This window comes from Asterias amurensis, chromosome 3 (genome assembly GCF_032118995.1).
Source record: "Asterias amurensis chromosome 3, ASM3211899v1".
NCBI lineage: Eukaryota > Metazoa > Echinodermata > Asteroidea > Forcipulatida > Asteriidae > Asterias > Asterias amurensis.
In genome coordinates this window covers 20,802,225-20,821,440 of record NC_092650.1, presented here as the reverse complement: position 1 = coordinate 20,821,440, position 19,216 = coordinate 20,802,225, and the positions used below count along the sequence as shown (strand labels likewise).

At 38.6% G+C, this 19,216-nt stretch overlaps 1 protein-coding gene across 1 annotated transcript in view; it reads right to left on the bottom strand.

The window, feature by feature from the left end:
* The window catches only part of LOC139935282 (uncharacterized), a 30,630-nt gene extending 11,518 nt beyond the window's left edge, over positions 1 to 19,112 (bottom strand). The window contains exons 1-11 of the mRNA XM_071929796.1: positions 18,558 to 19,112; positions 16,870 to 17,123; positions 14,694 to 14,929; positions 13,792 to 14,050; positions 12,682 to 12,874; positions 11,366 to 11,466; positions 10,567 to 10,749; positions 9,597 to 9,723; positions 5,585 to 5,635; positions 3,367 to 4,764; positions 987 to 1,145 (exon numbers count right to left, since the gene is read on the bottom strand). Of these exons, the coding sequence (XP_071785897.1) occupies positions 987 to 1,145; positions 3,367 to 4,764; positions 5,585 to 5,635; positions 9,597 to 9,723; positions 10,567 to 10,749; positions 11,366 to 11,466; positions 12,682 to 12,874; positions 13,792 to 14,050; positions 14,694 to 14,929; positions 16,870 to 17,123; positions 18,558 to 18,762 (3,166 nt within the window). The 5' untranslated portion in view covers positions 18,763 to 19,112. The remainder of the gene's footprint in view (positions 1 to 986; positions 1,146 to 3,366; positions 4,765 to 5,584; positions 5,636 to 9,596; positions 9,724 to 10,566; positions 10,750 to 11,365; positions 11,467 to 12,681; positions 12,875 to 13,791; positions 14,051 to 14,693; positions 14,930 to 16,869; positions 17,124 to 18,557) is intronic.
* Positions 19,113 to 19,216: the final 104 nt, after the last annotated feature.

Genomic DNA, 19,216 nt, shown 5'->3' with positions numbered 1-19,216 from the left:
TGCTAGAAGGTGTACTATTTTGTTTGTAATAATTGATTAATCTATGGCCCGCTCAAAATAATTTCCTTTGACACCCAAGCAAACAACTAAATAGAAAGGCCACCCACAAATTTCCTTATAGGGGCCAGAAAATTAAATGCAGTGGACACTATTGGTAATTACTCAAAATAATTATTAGCATAAAACCTTACTTGTTAACGAGTAATGGGGAGAGGTTGGTAGTATAAAACATTGTGAGAAACGGCTCCCTCTGAAGAGGAATAGTTTTTGAGAAAGAAGTAATTTTCCACGAATTTGATTTCGAGACCTCAAGTTTAGAATTTGAGGTCTCGAAATCAAGCATCTGAAAGCACACAACTTCGTGTGACAAGGGTGTTCTTATTTATCTTGCAACTCCGACGACCAACCGAGCTCAAATTTTCAGAGGTTTGTTGTTTTATGCATATGTTGAGATATACAGCAAGTGAGAAGACTGGTCTTTAACAATTACCAATAGTGTCCACTGGCTTTAAAAAAGTTAATTCATTGGATTTAATTTTGTCATTTTACAGCAAAGTTGCAGTATTTTATCTACAAAAAGTCCCATGGGAACACAGGTTTTGAGGTAATCTAATTTAAAACAGCTCTATCAAAACCTTGGCACTCTTTCAGGCTAAACACCAAACCTATATTTAAACATTTTGGTTCTGACTTATCAATGTATCGATGGCATTGCCTCTGTTTATCTTTAAATCCCTTCTGATTCCCCCAGTTATCAAAACCAAGTTGTATGGTTCCCGCTCTTTCCAATATGCAGCAGTTCAGTTTACCTTCTGTAAACCCTGTAAGTTATTTGCGAATCTGTGAACTTCTAATTTTTGTTCTGTTCAGAAGTGTCCAATGGCTTTAATAATGTTATTATAACCTACAACGGGCCCAGCTGTTACAGTAATTGATCAAAATACTACATCTACATTAAATCCATTGATGACACCACACTTGTTTACCAGTTGAGGAATGATGATCGGAAGTTACATCCCCAATCAAGAAGTCTTGCATCATGTGGTCTTTAATCCGTGCCAAAAGGCCTCCTTTGGATTGGCAATATTCCCTGGCATGTTGCCAAGTCTGACGACCCAGTCCCAGCTCCAACCTCATGACGTGACCTAATAAATCAACAAAACTTCGGAGTGATTCCAAGACTTAACGGATCGGTCGAGTTGGTCTTTGAAAAGCGTTTGTTACTGTTTGTTATAAAATGTATATGGGTAGAGAGATGTAAAAGTAGAATACAATGATCCACACAAACATACCTCGAAAATGCACGGTTTTTGTTTTTACCTCGTCGACTAACACGGTCGGTCATTGATGCGAGTCAAATTTTTTGCTCCCATAAATGGACTCCCATAAATGGCCGACTGTGTTAGTTCTCAAAGTAAAAGGAAAACCAGGCATTTTTTTGAGGCAGATTTGTGAGCATCATTGTATTCTACTTTTAAAGGCAGTGTATACTATTGACAATTACTCAAAATAATTATTGGCATAAAACTTTTCTTGGTGACGAGTAATGGGTAGAGGTTGATGGTATAAAACATTGTGAGAAACGGCTCCCTCTGAAGTGACGTAGTTTTTGAGAAAGAAGTAATTTTCCACGAATTTGATTTCGAGACCTCAAGTTTAGAATTTGAGGTCTCGAAATCAAGCATCTGAAAGCACACAACTTCGTGTGACAAGGGTGTTCTTATTTATCTTGCAACTCCGACGACCAACCGAGCTCAAATTTTCAGAGGTTTGTTGTTTTATGCATATGTTGAGATATACAGCAAGTGAGAAGACTGGTCTTTAACAATTACCAATAGTGTCCACTGGCTTTAAAAAAGTTAATTCATTGGATTTAATTTTGTCATTTTACAGCAAAGTTGCAGTATTTTATCTACAAAAAGTCCCATGGGAACACAGGTTTTGAGGTAATCTAATTTAAAACAGCTCTATCAAAACCTTGGCACTCTTTCAGGCTAAACTCCAAACCTATATTTAAACATTTTGGTTCTGACTTATCAATGTATCGATGGCATTGCCTCTGTTTATCTTTAAATCCCTTCTGACTCCCACCAGTTATCAAAACCAAGTTGTATGGTTCCCGCTCTTTCTAATATGCAGCAGTTCAGTTTACCTTCTGTAAACCCTGTAAGTTATTTGCGAATCTGTGAACTTCTAATTTTTGTTCTGTTCAGAAGTGTCCAATGGCTTTAATAATGTTGTTATAACCTACAACAGGCCAAGCTGTTACAGTAATTGATCAAAATACTACATCTACATTAAATCCATTGATGACACCAAATTTGTTTACCAGTTTATGAGGAATGATGATCGGAAGTCACATCCCCAATCACGAAGTCTTGCATCATGTGGTCTTTAATCCGTGCCAAGTGGCCTCCTTTGGATTGGCAATATTCCCTGGCATGTTGCCAAGTCTGACGACCCAGTATAAAACATTGTGAGAAACGGCTTCCTCTGAAGTGACGTAGTTTTTGAGAAAGAAGTAATTTTCCCCGATTTTGATATTGAGACCTCGAAATCAACCATCTATACGCACACAACTTTGTGTGACAAGGGTGTTTTTTTCTTTCATTATTATCTCGCAACTTCGACGACCAATTGAGCTCAAATTTTCACAGGTTTGTTATTTCATGCATATGTTGAGATACATTAAGTGAGAAGACTGGTCTTTGACAATTATCAATAGTGTCCACTGTCTTTAAAATATCTTTCTAACCATATGCATTTTATAATAAACGGTTAAAACGCTTTTTGTAGACCAACTCGTCCGAGGCAACATGTTCCTTTAAGTATGAGAAACTTTTTATCAATTCTGGGGCCAAATCAGGGTCCAATTTCATAAAGCCTGTAAGCACCAAATCACCAAAATAGCTTAGCAGAATCAAGTTACCAGCCTAAATTACATTAAGTTTTTGCATTGTTGTGGCTGGTGCCCGACTCAATTTTTTCTTAGCAAAGAAATTTTGTCAACCAGTTAGGAGGCCTATTTCTTGCTAAACAGCTTTGTGGTTTATAATTTTAAAAGGAATTTATTAGTTTGTTGGAATCATTTGATTGATTTAATAAGATTTAAGTGTCATTGCGGACTAAAATGGTCTGAATTTTGAATCAAGATCTATCTAGGAGGTATGTTAAAGTGATGACAACCCCTGGAATTATAGAATCCAAGTAGCTTTAGGGAACAGTCTCCTCAGCACTAGAGAAGTAGGTCATGAAGCAGGAATTTCTTACTCTGGAAAATGTTTTAGTTTTTTTTTGTCGGTCAGACAGGCGGTCAGAGAAAGTCGTCTGAATTCAGATAAAAGTCTGAAATATCTTAAATCTTACCTTCACTGTCTGTGAACACATCACAATCTTCAAGGTTGCATAACCTTGACTCGCTCGTTGCCTGTCCAACACATTCCGCTTCTACATCAATACATTCTCTCTCTCTTGTTTGCACCCCTCCCCCGCATGACTTTGTACACCCAGTCCAAACCGACCACAAGCCCCAACCTCCAGGATACACCTCCACTGACACGGAGACAGGGGACGTATACGCCCAGAATGGGTGTACCTCCACCCAGTTGATCCGGCAGAGTTCAGCATACCCAGCAAGGTAGCCATAATTCTGGCATTTGTTTGAGTCTAGGCTTATCTGGGGGTTATTGGAGATTGTTGTGAAAAGTTGTCCTTCGTATTCAGCCGAGCCGACAGAATTCACACTCCATAGGAAATAGTAGAAAGATTCATCAATATCAACAGATTGCCAGTAATCGTTGGAGAATCTGGTCGCCAGGTAGAATCTTACAAATATCGAGTCCGTTCTGTACAAGATGAGTTCTGATACAATCTGGAGTACAGTGGCTAACTCGATGTGATAGTTGTTCCCACGCAGCCTGACTGACTCCTCTACGAAGGAGCTGAAGCTTCCTTCTTCATCGGCGATAGATCTCAAATCGTCTCGTAACGTCAAAAGGAATCCAGTTGGCTCCAAAGCTACTATCACAACATCGTCTTGAAACAAGAGAATCGTGTACAGAAGCAAATCTAGGACTGTCCAGTCTTCGCCATTTGAAGCAGCTCCAAACTCAAGAATGCTAGTCAAAAAGTCCGGCTCCAGCTTCAAGATGCCGGCCAAGCGGCTGAGTTCCTGCACAAACACAGCTTGATCCAGAGGCTCTTGAGAAGTTGTCAACCTCAACGTGACAATTTCAACAACAAGTTTCCTCAAGTTGATCAACTCCATGATAAATCGGCAGGAACTGGTAGGAAGAGCCACCCAGTTCCGTTGATAGTAAAGCCACCGATGTGCTTCGGACTGGTACCTATTGCAGGGAAACTGAACAGGATTTTCCGTTCCTACGTAGGACAGTCTTGCTGGTTCATTTGTGAAGGCAGAGTAGAACATTTTGAGAGTGTCCTTACTATGAAGAATTCCTTTAGTTCTTGCATGGACAGTACCCAGAATGTGGTAGCGGTCTAGTTGGGGTAAGAAGTATTGATAGAAGGAATCCTCGTTAGCGATGTTTGTGGGTCTGTGACCTGCAGCACCCGGGTAGGTGTAAGGCTCAACGAGGTACAGCAGAGACATCAACTGATCGTCTGTTTCATCTTGCAGGAAATGAAGGGATGAAGAAGGTTCTCCGAGGTTCTGGACCAGACTTGGGTCGTGGGGTCGAATGAAGACACCACCTTCGACGACATCTGCCCACACATTGTACTCTTGGGTTAAGGTCTTCTCAACTATAAAACAAAAATAGAAATAGACAGGTACCGTCAGGAGGACGTGCTACCCACAATAATGGACCCTTATATGTGTGTTGTGTAACGCATGTTTAAGAACCCAGTGCAATTATCGAAACGAGAAGGAGTTTGCCCCAGTGTTCTTGGTTTGATTGGCAGCATTTTGCTCAAGTATGAAGCCACTAATATTATTACTACTTTGTGGAAGTTTACAGCCCTAGAATATTCAAGCAATTTGTATAGAAAAGTCACCATTTACTTAAGAAAAATCGACATTTTCAAATAAAAAGTCGAGCATACTGATCGAACAATCGAGTTGAAGCCAACGGTTCTTTTCATTAGACATAGTCCTTACATGGTGTTACCGCATAACTTTTCTTTAAAATAAAAAGTCAATAGATTTCTGCAGAAATTTCCGTAGATTCTAGAGATTTCTTTAGAAAAAAGATTGAAAAAAAGAAATTGTATAGAATTAACATTCTATGTGTACAAATTCTGTATAGATATTCTAAATAAACATTATTTATTTTTATAAAATTCTTTAAAAAAGTGACCCGCTTTTCTATAGAATTAAAAAAAAAAATTCTATATATTCTAACAGTATAACATTCTTTAGAAACTACCAAAGTTACTCTATAAAATTTGCCTTGGTAGAATTCTATGAAACATTTTTGTATGGGCTGGATCCAGCAAAATTTTTATTGTGTTTTTATGAAAGGTGAAACTGGCAAACATATGAATTAACTCAGGTATTAGAAAAGGTATTGTTACCATTCATGTTAAAAAAACACATTTTAGAAATGCAAAAAGTGAATCTTACTTGTATAGGTTGGCACAGCTGTCGGAAGAACACTTTGAAGATCCTGAGAAACTGAAAACAATCACAGTTTATGAAATAGTTTTAACTGATTAGTTCCTCCAAAAGACACTCAAAGCAAACTAATCAAAAAGTTGAGGCTTCAACAATCAGTTCTCCTCAGAACCACCACTTCTTAAAAGAGATTCACACATTGTGCTACCGCAAACCTCACCATGCAAAGTTTCAAACCCTACCAACTTTAATTGTCTTAATTAGTTTTTAAAGTGTTCATTCTTAGCAAAATATATGTATCAAAATTCTTTTGAATATGAACTTGAAATTACTCTTTCAACATCAGAAACTAAAGTGAGATCTCTTTACCAAAACTTTCACTGACTAAAGCACGGTTCATACTTCCTCAAGGACATCAGAAAACGGATAAGTTTTACAGAGTTTCATACTTTATTACGCCTTTAAACCAAAAAGGCATTTACTGGAGAAACTCAAACACTTAGGCGTAAAACCATCTTTAATTCTCTGGATAAGGGACTTTCTCTCAGCAAGAGTCCAAAAGGTTAAAGTAAACAACATTCTTTCAGACCCTATAGTTTGTAACACTGGTTCACCTCAGGGCTGTGTTCAGTGAAAATTTTCAAATATGCCGATGACACAGTGATTCTTGGACTCATAAACAACCAGCAGGAGGGGGAATATAGGAAAGCGATACAGAACTTTAGCCAGTGGTGTAATGACCCATATTGTTTATCATTTACACAAATGAATGTACATCCAACCTCAGTTCAGTGAAAATTTTCAAATATGCCGATGACACAGTGATTCTTGGACTCATAAACAACCAGCAGGAGGGGGAATATAGGAAAGCGATACAGAACTTTAGCCAGTGGTGTAATGACCCATATTGTTTATCATTTACACAAATGAATGTACATCCAACCTCAGTTCAGTGAAAATTTTCAAATATGCCGATGACACAGTGATTCTTGGACTCATAAACAACCAGCAGGAGGGGGAATATAGGAAAGCGATACAGAACTTTAGCCAGTGGTGTAATGATGACTATCTCATTCTGAATCCTCAAAAAACAAAAGAGATTGTGTTTGATTTCAGGCATATTAAGAGAGGTGAACCTTCAGCAAACAGTATTAGCCTCATTGGACAGGATATTGACATTGTGCAAAACTACAAATACCTGGGTACAATAATCGACAATCAATTGAATTGGAGTAACCATTGCTCAGCGCTCATCACAAAGGGCTGTCGGTTAATGTATTTTTTGCGTAAACTGAATTATTTTCATGTAGACAAGGAAATTATGATTCTGTTTTACTCATCTGTTATTGAAAGTGCTATTACTCATGATTGTGTGGTTTGGTACAATGGAGCAAGAAAACAAGATACTGGTAAAATGAAACGGGTTGTGAAACAAGCATCAAAAATCCTAGGGATAGACATCGATCTTGATGAAACTTGCAAAGATAAGGTTCAATCTAAAGCAGAGGCAGTTGTATGTAACACCAACCATCCATTGAACAAATTCTTCATCAAACTAAGAAGTGGTAGGAGATGGCAGTCACTTAGGTGCAAAACAAACAGGTACCTCAACTCCTTCATCCCATACTCCGTTTGCTCCTCAACCATGGGTATGTTCAGACAGCGTACTAACTTAGACCCGAACCGGTCTAACTTTTACGAGCAGCGGGGGGGTGGTCGTAAAAATAAAAACCCCTTGCGTTCAGACAGCACAGAGTTAAACCCGATCCGGTTTATCTTCGGTTTTAAGAGGTCAAAGTAGACGCGACCCCGTTGCTCTAACATCCGGTTTTATTCATCAGATTCATGCACCGAGTATGCCGAGATACTGAGTGCCCCATGCCCTGGATGATCATCAGGGCATTATTATTGGATACAAATGGCCAAATCGAACGCGGTAACAGTTTTACCGTTGGGAGGATATGGGCACTAAAAACAAACATGAACACGACTCGAATTTTTTTTTTTTTAACAAACAAAATATTGATACAAACCGCCGAGAAAACTCACCAAAATATTGTCTATATTCCATGAAACAGAACACGTTTCATTTGTGCGTTTTGTTTTATACCACTGTTTCCGATTTAATAAATACTTTTAGTTTGTACTTCAATCGATTGGAAGCTGCGATCTCTCAAAAGCTGGTGCCGCGACTTTTATTCCGATTCGTTCATAAACACAACTACACACGTGCAAGTTACGTAAATACATGTACTTCGCAGTATTTTCCCAACTTCCCAACAACAACGTGGTGATATTGCTGGCGTAGGGAATTTCCCCTACACACAGCCTCGCGCCCACTGCAGTTCATTCTCCTAGATTGAAAGTACAGCACGCTAGTAACGGTGACGGCAATAGAAAGGCACATCCACGGGATCGGTGATGGATAACTATGGGATATCAGAGAGTGATCACTATGGGATGGCACCGCTGTACATGTGAGAAGCATTACAAAATATGCTTCTTCGCTGCGCTCGTAGTATATGCATGAAAAACAGTTTCAATTTATTATAGGACACAAAAAAAGCTTGGAAAATATAATTTTGTTTCAGAATTTAATAAATCATGGGCGTGGGCCTGTGTTAAACTGCATACACCGATCGAGAGGGTTTCGCCAACTCGGTAAGCGGCAAGAAAGTAATATAAATACTCGGTGCTTTTCAGCATCAGAGGCAACAGAAACCGTACACAAGCACTCCCGGTCCCGGGCGTGTGCATTGAACCACACAATGGGTCGTCCGTTGTGAGTTAAAACCGGATGTCATTCTGTCCACACGCAGTGTTAAAAGATAAACCCGAACCGGTTTAGACTTAGACCGCCTCGCTGGACGGTTTAAGTTTTGGGGTTTAAACCCGATCCGGTCTAACTTTATTTGCATTCACACGCACAAAAGTTGAACCCGAACCGGTCTAAGTGGACTTAGACCAACTTTAGTACGGCGTGTGAACGACCTCCATGTTTAACTACCGGTACTTTGTTTACTTTCTGCTTAGATGTAGTTTTCAGTATATTTAAATTGTGGTTTATTAGTAATGTAGTTTTCTGATTAATTAATTTTTCCAGTAGTTTATTTATGACAAAAATATGCTTCTTCGCTGCGCTCGTAGTACACGCATGAAAAACAGTTTCAATTTATTATAGGACACAAAAAAAGCTTGGAAAATATAATTTTGTTTCAGAATTTAATAAATCATGGGCGTGGGCCTGTGTTAAACTGCATACACCGATCGAGAGGGTTTCGCCAACTCGGTAAGCGGCAAGAAAGTAATATAAATACTCGGTGCTTTTCAGCATCAGAGGCAACAGAAACCGTACACAAGCACTCCCGGTCCCGGGCGTGTGCATTGAACCACACAATGGGTCGTCCGTTGTGAGTTAAAACCGGATGTCATTCTGTCCACACGCAGTGTTAAAAGATAAACCCGAACCGGTTTAGACTTAGACCGCCTCGCTGGACGGTTTAAGTTTTGGGGTTTAAATCCGATCCGGTCTAACTTTATTTGCATTCACACGCACAAAAGTTGAACCCGAACCGGTCTAAGTGGACTTAGACCAACTTTAGTACGGCGTGTGAACGACCTCCATGTTTAACTACCGGTACTTTGTTTACTTTCTGCTTAGATGTAGTTTTCAGTATATTTAAATTGTGGTTTATTAGTAATGTAGTTTTCTGATTAATTAATTTTTCCAGTAGTTTATTTATGATTGTGTATTATTTATTTTTCTTTCTGTATTGTATGTATTCAAATAGAGTTTCCTACATGGTGGGACAAATAAAATTGAATTGAATTGAATGGGAATAAAAGAGTAGTGACTTGTTCTTAATCGGTCATTTAAAACCTTGCAGGGTCGTAGCGTTCAATAAAGGCCCTTGCCTTTGGCTCAGGCCTTTATCACATGGCCACGACCCAACTGGTTTTTAAACGGCAGTTTAATAACTCGTCGCTACCTTTTTATTCCCCTATTTAAATTTTGCCTTACCTGTTGGTGGTGCAGTGGTAGCCTGAGGGAGATTTTGATACTGGGGTGCAGAGGGGTCAAAGGTGAAACTAAAATCCTCTCCAACAAATGCAGAGTACCGCTGACTTTCACTGGCTCCAAGACACCCCTGAAAACAAAGATAAAATTGCCTTGATAGAGAGCAATTAAAGGAGAGCTACACCTATTTTGTTTACTCCAAGATTGCTCTGTTGAACAAGACCAAGAAACCTATAGGAATTCACAGCCCACTTGAAAGAGGCATTGCAACACTATGTTACTGCCAAGTAAAACCCTGAGATATCAGGAAATCTCTGCATTTGAAAGAAAATTTAAAGGTAAACTGTACTTTGGTTTTCGGAAACTTTCGATTGTAATGTTTTAAAGCCATATAATTAAAGACCTATTACAACAAAACTAACGCTTCAAAAATTTTGAAAGGTGGGCCTGTTTTTGAATTAATTATGAGAATCCAGAGTGAATGTGTACACACAGGAGGAATATCTGTAATTGGAATACACAATCTGAGAAGCATTACTGCAGTAACACTTCTCAGATTAAAAATTTGGAGCATATAAATTGATATATGTTTACATGACCACATTACTTCAAAGTGCAATATACATTAACAAAAGTTAAAACTATCGAAAGCTGATGTAGACTTACAACCAAAATGCCATTTATTTTAAGAGTGATTACCTACATTAACCTTCCCTTTATTTTTGATTTGATTTGATTTGATTTGATTTGATTTGAAACGGTTTATTCACAATAAAAAATGTACTCGCGGCTTAAAGCCAAAATAAAACATTTGTATATAAACACATGTTATAAGACTTTAAATGAAAAAAAAATTCAAATGAGAACAATGGTGAAAGAAAATTATTTCTATTGGTCTTTAGCAAATCAAAAATAAATTTCAGAAATGGAAAAAAAAAGAAAAAACGTAATCGGATGCCAAAAATACACTTGCCTGCAAAGAATCCATATGTTCATCTCCCATACACACCATGAAGAGTTGAAGCTCCAGAACATAGTGTGATCGCAGGAAAGCTGGCGAGAAGTTGACTTCTACGGTTATGTTCTCTTTATGGTGGATTGTCTGCCCACCGCGCAGATCTTCCCCATTGTCGTTGACCAGCTTGACGATTGAAACCTTTCAGGGCAAAGGCAATAATTTGTTATTTTTTTATGAAATTTTTTTTTTAAATAGGTTTAATTTAAATGATCTCAGCAAAAACAATGTGAATGTCTTGTCTGAATGCCTCGACTAAATCATTCCATTTATGTTTTGTGTATTTCAGCAGTAGAAAAATACAATGGATATTTGACATTTTAACAAAGAATGGCGGCCATCTTGAAATAAAAAACAAAAAATAAAAAGCCCCTCTTCCTCCCTTTTTTGAAAAACCCGGACGTGAAACATGTTTTTTTTACTCGGCCTTATAGGTGTAAAGTCACCAACTTTTTGTCAACCCCAAAGCTCCACGGCCATTCCATGCGAAGGACATGACCAGGACTCAAACCCACACTCTGCTGACCAGAAACCCCAGAGCTTGAGTCCGCTGCTCTTATCCGCACTGCCTCGACATGCCAGACACGCAAGCAGCAGATGCGATAGGATTTAAATCCAACTTAAACGTGTCGAACACAACAACGATCCAACTAATAATGTGAAAAGGGGTCGATTGAGGAAGCCAAGCATTTGTGAGATTCGTTTTGAAGCTAACGAGAATTTGAGGTAAAAGCAAAAAAAGGTTGGGAATACTTACGCTGATTGAATCTTGCTCCTCATCTATAGCATCTACTGTTGTCTGTAGAGTCAGATCAATCTTGATCTCCCATGGCTGCAAATCATCCATAAGTGCACAACCTGACATTGGCACAAACAAGCACAAACATGTGTTTAAAATAAATTCGTAATTCTCGACAACGAGAATTGATAATTGTTTTAATGTTTTCTCGAAAAGTGAAGCATTTCATGGACTAATATTTCAAGAGAAGTCTTTCACCATTACCTTCTGTAAACCCTGTAAGTTATTTGTAAATCTGTGAACTTTTTTCTTTTCTTTTCTGTGCAGAAAGTGTACTCAAAATAATTATTAGCATAAAACCTTACTTGGTGACGAGTAATGGGGAGAGGTTGATAGTATAAAACATTGTGAGAAACGGCTCCCTCTGAAGTAACGTAGTTTTCGAGAAAGAAGTAATTTTCCAGGAAGTTAATTTCGAGACCTTAGATTTAGAAATTTAGGTCTTGAAATCAAGCATCCCCTGTAAGCACACAACTTCATGTGACAAGGGTGTTTTTTTCTTTCATTATTATCTCGCATTTTCAAAGACCGATTGAGCTCAAATTTTCACAGGTTTGTTATTTTATGCATATGTTGAGATACACCAAGTGAGAAGACTGGTCTTTGACAATTACCAATAGTGTCCAATGTCTTTAATATGTGCATTACTTTTGTATATGATATTGATTGCTTTTTATTTGAGATCAAATGAATATCTTCTTGAGGATAGGACCTCTATAAGAAACTGTTTACATTTAATGCAAATGAGATCAATATCCTCTTAGTGCTCTAAGGTTTGATTATCTATTCTTACAATTTCAGATAGTTCTTCCTAATTAAAGACACTGGAGACTATTGGTAATTGTCAAAGACCAATCTTCTCACTTGGTGTATCTCAACATATGCATAAAATAACAAACCTGTGAAAACTTGAGCTCAAATGGTCGTCTAGGTTGCGTAACAATGAAAGAAAAAACACAGAGTGAGAGTACTTTTCTTTGACAATTACCAAATGAGTCAAGTGTCTTTAATTTATGAACCCCATTCTCAGAGAAGTTCTCCTCCCATCACTAGACCGATCCATTAAGCTCCGCACCATTGCGTATTGACCAATCACAATGCAACGAAAGTCGGACAATAAGGTCTGATATGCGTGTGCGTATGCTTGGTGCGCGCGACAGAGTTGTGCAGAAAGGCATTGGAGAACCCCACGTGTTCTTGCTCACACGTGCGTCGTGGGCGGAGCCTACTGGAACGGTCTATTGGTTTCCCACTGTCGGGATTTACGTCCTTACCTGAAGTTGAGTAGAGATTTTCACATTTGTAGGAATCAAAATCAAACTGGAACAAGCCAGTGGCGTCGAGCGGTTTGTCATCGACCAGGGATGAAATGTCCATCTTGAGAATCATTTCATATTCCCAGCTTTGCTTACAGTACTTTGGTGTGCCCAGATTGCACACTGGTGTATCTGCTATTTCGGAGGCAGGCTGTGCAATAGTTCGAAAGAAGATAAAAAGAGACAATTACATTTTTGATAGAATGGATAAAATTTTACCCAAGGGAATTTTTTGGTATCTATTTTTTTTTAAACAATTCAAAGTTGAATCTGAATTACAATGTCTCCCAAAAAGATGAAAAACAGCCAGGTAAACAAATAACAGAAACGCTGAAGAGCAGAGAGAAAGTCCGTCGCAGTTTCTTATTTGGTTTCTCGGAATATAATGGTTGATTTTATGATTCACAGGTAATCACGATAATTTTATGACATGCCAAAAATGACTAACAACATTTTCCTGAGTCTCAGGAAAACCATAATCATACTATAAAAAAACTTACCCAGTAGGCTCTGATACTGTGCATCATGTCATTATAACTAAAGGGAGGTTTGCGGTAACACCATTTGAAATCTCTTTTGAGAAGTGTACAAGACATTACATAATAAGCAGCATTCGGCAAGAAAGTCCAGCATGATCACAGCATATTGACAGAAACGTTGAGTTGTTAACCACCAGGGCCAAATTTCATAGAGCTGCTAAGCACAAAAATTTGCTTAGCATGAAATTTCTTTCTTGATAAAAACAGGAATACCAAGCAAATTTCCTTGTAATTTTCTTAGCAGGAAATTTCTTCCTTGATAAAAACAGGATTACCAACCAAATTTCCATTTGTTGCATAGTGCTTGTTACTGGTACTCAGCTATTGTTTGCTTATCCTGAAAATTACAAGGAATTGGTTGGTAATCCTGTTTTTTATCGAGGAAGAAATTTTCTGCTAAGCAAATATTTGTGCTTTTACAGTAGCTCTATGAAATTGGGCCCTGTTTTTTTTCAGAAACATGATGAGCAGTGTTCACTGCTCATCAAAGTGAACACTGTTAACAAAGTAAACATTAGTTAAAACTCACCCAGCTGACTACCTCCTCCAGAGCATTTCCTTCTACCTCAGGTTCGTACTTCTCCGTTCCCTTCCTGAACACAACCATGGACAGGTTCCTTGAGGGCAGCTGAGTACTAAAACCCAACGTAAGATGGGCTCGTGTCAAGTCCGGCGAACCATCTTGGAAAAGAATCGGCTCGACGATTGCAAAGTCAAACAAGATGACGAGGCGTCCGATCTCTTCAAGGAGGCGATTACTGACAATCGGGACTGAACTCACAACGAAGCTGAGGATAGCGATAATCAACAACAGATCAAAGGAATAGTTTTAGTTTATTCATGACTTGGGCATAAGTTAGATTTTGTGGCCAGGAAGTGAGGGTAAAAAATTGAGAGGTGGGCTATGGGAGCAAAGAAACTTGGGAAGTACATCCCCCTTTCAAGAAAGTTTAGGGCAATGCTCTGGGCCCAATTCAATTAAGCAAACAACTAAAAGCTTTAGGAGCATAACAAAATAATGCTCACCGGGATAAGGTTACCAGCTACCATATCACATCCCATGTACAATTTGTGACTGGTATCTTGCTCATACTTGCCAAGCAGGGTTTTTTTTTAAGCAGTATTTTTCAACCCCATCCAGTATTTCCAGTATGTCACATCCATGTACAATTCATGACTGGTATCTTATCTTGCTCATATTGCCAAGCAGGGATTTTTTAAGCAGTATCTTTCAACCCCATCCAGTATTTCCAGTATGTCACATCCATGTACAATTCATGACTGGTATCTTATCTTGCTCATATTGCCAAGCAGGGATTTTTTAAGCAGTATCTTTCAACCCCATCCAGTATTTTTCTAGTACGAAATTGGGCTCAGGTCATGACTCAGGTCTGACAGCCAAATTCTTCCATAAAAACTTTCTGAACTCACTTGACCATAGCAGTGCGTATCAATCTCCAAACCAGCTTGACTTGAGTCTGTACGTAGGCGACTGCAGGCGCTTGGACTTGCCCAAATGGATCCCAACCGGGTATTGGGCGTACATTGGTGGCATACAGTATCGTCGTGTATTGTATCTCCTCTTTGCTGATGCTGTAGTCCCAGATGTTGGTTCCATCTGCTCTTGTGCAGTCCAAGAAAGTCTGAAGATCACCGTAAAAACGAATCTGAAAACAAGAATGGTAGTTTTTTATGCCTGTGAGGTTTTTTTTCACGGAGCTTAGGAAAGTAAAGAGTGTACAGTTCTAACACTCTTCATTGTATATTCTTTATCCCCAATGTAAATTTCCATTCGTTAGTTTTTACTTCTTGACCAGGGCCCAACTATAGCAAGTTTCTGTGCACCAGTTGCAACAATGTAAACTCTATGCAATTTTGGATAGTATAACAGTTTCTGTTAAGCATGTTTTTCTGTGCTTCATTTCTATGTTTTCTAGGCTTTGTGAAATTTGAACCAGTTCCTTCTTGACTGGGGCCCAATTTCATAAGCTGTTATATAAGCAGAAAATACTGAAAAGCAAATTTATTTGCTAAGAAAACAATGATCTGTGCACCATTTGCAACAAGAACAACAAACCAAAATTAATATTCTTTATCCCCGATGCAAATTTAACATCTATTATATCGTTGCGGTACCCGCTGCCAAAACATAGGATTCGAACTGCCTCTAGCTGCCGGGCAACCTCGGTAGTCTAGTTGGTAAGACACTGCTCTAGAATTGCAAGGGTCGTGGGTTCGAATCCCACCCGAGTAACATGCCTGTGATATTTTTTCACAGGACTCGGGAAAGTACTGAGTATACAGTGCTAACACACATCGGTGTATGGGTAAAAACCAAAATTAATATTCTTTATCCCCGATGCAAATTTAACATCTATTATATCGTTGCGGTACCCGCTGCCAAAACATAGGATTCGAACTGCCTCTATCTGCCGGGCAACCTCGGTAGTCTAGTTGGTAAGACACTGCTCTAGAATTGCAAGGGTCGTGGGTTCGAATCCCACCCGAGTAGCATGCCTGTGATATTTTTTCACAGGACTCGGGAAAGTACTGAGTATACAGTGCTAACACACATCGGTGTATGGGTAAAAACCAAAATTAATATTCTTTATCCCCGATGCAAATTTAACATCTATTATAAAGTTTACATTGCAACATAAACTTTTTGTTGCCAACAATGTTAACTTTAATTTGGCATAGTAACCAGTTTTTGCTAAGCATGATTTTTCTGTGTTTTATTTCTATGTTTGGCTTTATGAAATTTGAGTCAGTTCCTTTTTATTTTTGTTCTTGCTAGATTGATGTCATTACTAAAGAAATGCTTGCGAGGACTTGCGATGATCTTCATTGAAGAGGCATCAATTTGTTCAGGTAAAGGGCACTCATAAGATAAAATGCATATTTTCTGCAAGGGGCACCTTGGCAAAAGAAAAGGGTTCACCCTAAGCAATTGACCTTTATCATCGTGCAGCTATCTTGAATTTCTCCCATTTATCAATGTTACCAAACAGGGGCTAAAAGAACAAAATAGTTTGGTACGTTCCTATTTACAAAATTATTATTTAGCATTCATTATTGTTATCTGATACAAGGAACAAGACCAAGATGGAGTCAGTATGATAAAGGTCTATTACTGTGGTTTGCCTGTTGGAGTAATTGCTAAAAGCGAACATAGTGTGAAAGGGAATTAAAGGCACTGTACTGGACACGTTTGGTAATTACTCAAAAAGTACATTACCATAACACCGTACTTGGTAGCGAACAACGGAGAGCTGTTGATAGTATTAAAAATTGTGTGAAACAACTCCCTCTGAAGTAACATAGTTTTTGAGAGGAAGAGGTTATTTCTCACTAAAATAATTTTAAAAAATTCTAGCCAGAAGCCTTTTTTTCCTGAAAGCACAATATTTTGTACAACAAGGATGTTTTTTTCTTTTATTATTTTCTTGCAACTTCAATGACCAATTGAAGTTAAATTTTCACAGGTTTGTTATTTTGTGCATATTATGTTGAGATACACAAAGTGAGAATACTGGTCTTTGACAATTATCAAATTTTGTGCTTAGTGCCTTTAAAGTTTCCTTTGACCATCTCAACCCTTTCTTACATCATCAAGGCGAATCTCAGATGATTGATTATCTTTGCCTCTCAAGTACTCCGTAAACAGATCCTTCTTCAAAGAGGTGTTTCTTGACTGGAAATGGTCATCGTCAAAATAGCCATCGGCCCACGTAAGATCCTGCTCCATGTTTGAGCACTGACCGGTTTCATCTGACCACAGTTCACCTGTGTGCTCGTTGATAGGAGTTCTCCATTTGAAGTTGTAAGGTTGGAAGTCTATGACCCATAACTCCTTCACACCTGAAGAGATGGATTGGTGGTAGAAATGGAGACGTTACAAAATTACTAGAAAGTTTCATCAAAGAATTTCTTAGCTTGGTCATAAAAACTCGGAGAGTATGATGCTTTTCACAGAGTGGGTCTGTATTACATGGGTCATTACACTTTATGAATGGGCAGTTAGTTTGGGCCAGGCAGCTGTCTTAAATGGTTGGTGCACGATCCAATTATGTCCACTGATTGGAAAAGGAATTACATGGAAATAACAGGTGTGAGTTGTCAGATGAAAAGGATGTATTATTCCGGCCTCTTTCTTTAATGGAGCCTTCCCATAATAATAAATCTTGGTACATAAGTTTCAGACACTACCCACTAATAATATCCCCACAATATTTTACAGAAATGTTTACAATGTTAAAAGTTGCAGGAGTACAGGCCTGGAATTTCATCTTTAAGGTGGAAACACTAATTTTAATTTTGTAAAGGGGCACAAGTTTATCTCAATGTCTTACTTTTCAAACAATCATTTAAAATATATAATGTTAAGTCTTTGTTGAGTATTTAGACAGTAAACATCCACAAAACAAAATCAGTAAATGAAAAGGGGAGTTAAGAAGGGTTCAATCAAGTTGAAACATTTATGACCCTCACTAAAATAATTAAGATCAATTGGTTTTAAATAAGGGAATAAAAGGGTAGTGATGAGTTCTTACACGGCCGTTTAAAGCCAGCAGGGTCGAATTGCCATGAGCCGAAGGCAAGGGCTTTTATCGCACGACAACGACCCTGTAAGGTTTTAAACGGTCGTGTAAGAACGAGTCAAACTCTTTTATTCCCATTCAAAAATGCCCTTTTGAAAAAAAACGTTAAAAAAATACAATATTACAGACACTTTGACAGCTGAAAATTCGAGGTTTGAAATGTTTATTTCAAAAACTTTGTGAAGAGTATGTTGCGCGTGGGTTGCTAGTATGCGCATGCGTGCTTAGATATAGATAACGTGCGCGCACTTAGAAAGATTACGCGCGTACGCTTAGAAATAGATTACGCGCTGTTACATAGCTATGAATTGCGGGTTCCGTCTGATGATCTTGCGCGTGGACACGCGGAGGCCAGACGGTTATAAACACTGGTCATTATCAACCATTTATACACCCCCACGTGACGCGCTCTCCACCAATAGGAGTAGAGAAACTGTCTGGGGTATTTATGAATCAGAATTAAATATTCCCATCTGTGGAAAGATGCTTAATTCGACAACCAGTTTCCCAGTTCATTTTAGACTAAGACAAATAATAAGATTCAAAGACAAATAAATAAGAAATAAGTTTTTTCTTCAAGAAAATTGCTAGGGGTATAAAAAAAAGGTTCCGACAACAAAGCATTTCGATTTAGTTTACTAATATTCACTTAGGATTTCCTTTATGTTTTTGAGGTAACCATGGTGTAACTAACCAGTTATGTCTTCAAAAATCACATCCAGCTCCGTTGTGTTGTAATTCACCGCAAATGTTCCAATCCGTACCCTACCCATGTCACTGAAGAGCGAGTCTGTCACTTTATCGGGAACAATTTCACCGAGTTGGGACCCTTGCGAAAACCAGGGTAGATGTCGAAAATAAAGGCACATCAACAAGATAGAAATATTCTTAAACTGCATGCTGGTATCAGGGATCGGGAAAAAAAATCGTGGAAGAAACTCGCCAGTCGTGGTTTCCGGAGCGGACGCTTGCCCGGGCCAAAACTGCGGCAGCAACGGTCCTCACCGACGCTCGACTGCCTGTCTCAGGGTAAGTTAGCGCCCCGGAAGAGGGCACGTTTATCGTCCTCGATCGGGTCTTCCACATCACAAACAGCTTGTGAAAACAAGGGTATGCATGGCTGGAATGTCCAAGTAACTACTTCGAAATAAAGTATTCTACTTCACAAAGTTCCCCCCAAAAGAAAAAACATGAAGGAAATAAAAGAAATAAACGAATCGAAACTAAACCTCGATGCTCGTTGCTTCAGCGTTCTTTTTCGTCTGTTGAATGGCTACACACCTCGCGTGTTTTGACGATAATGGTGATTACGTAACGACGCCGTGGAATGGCAACTAAAACAAGTGTTTCTAA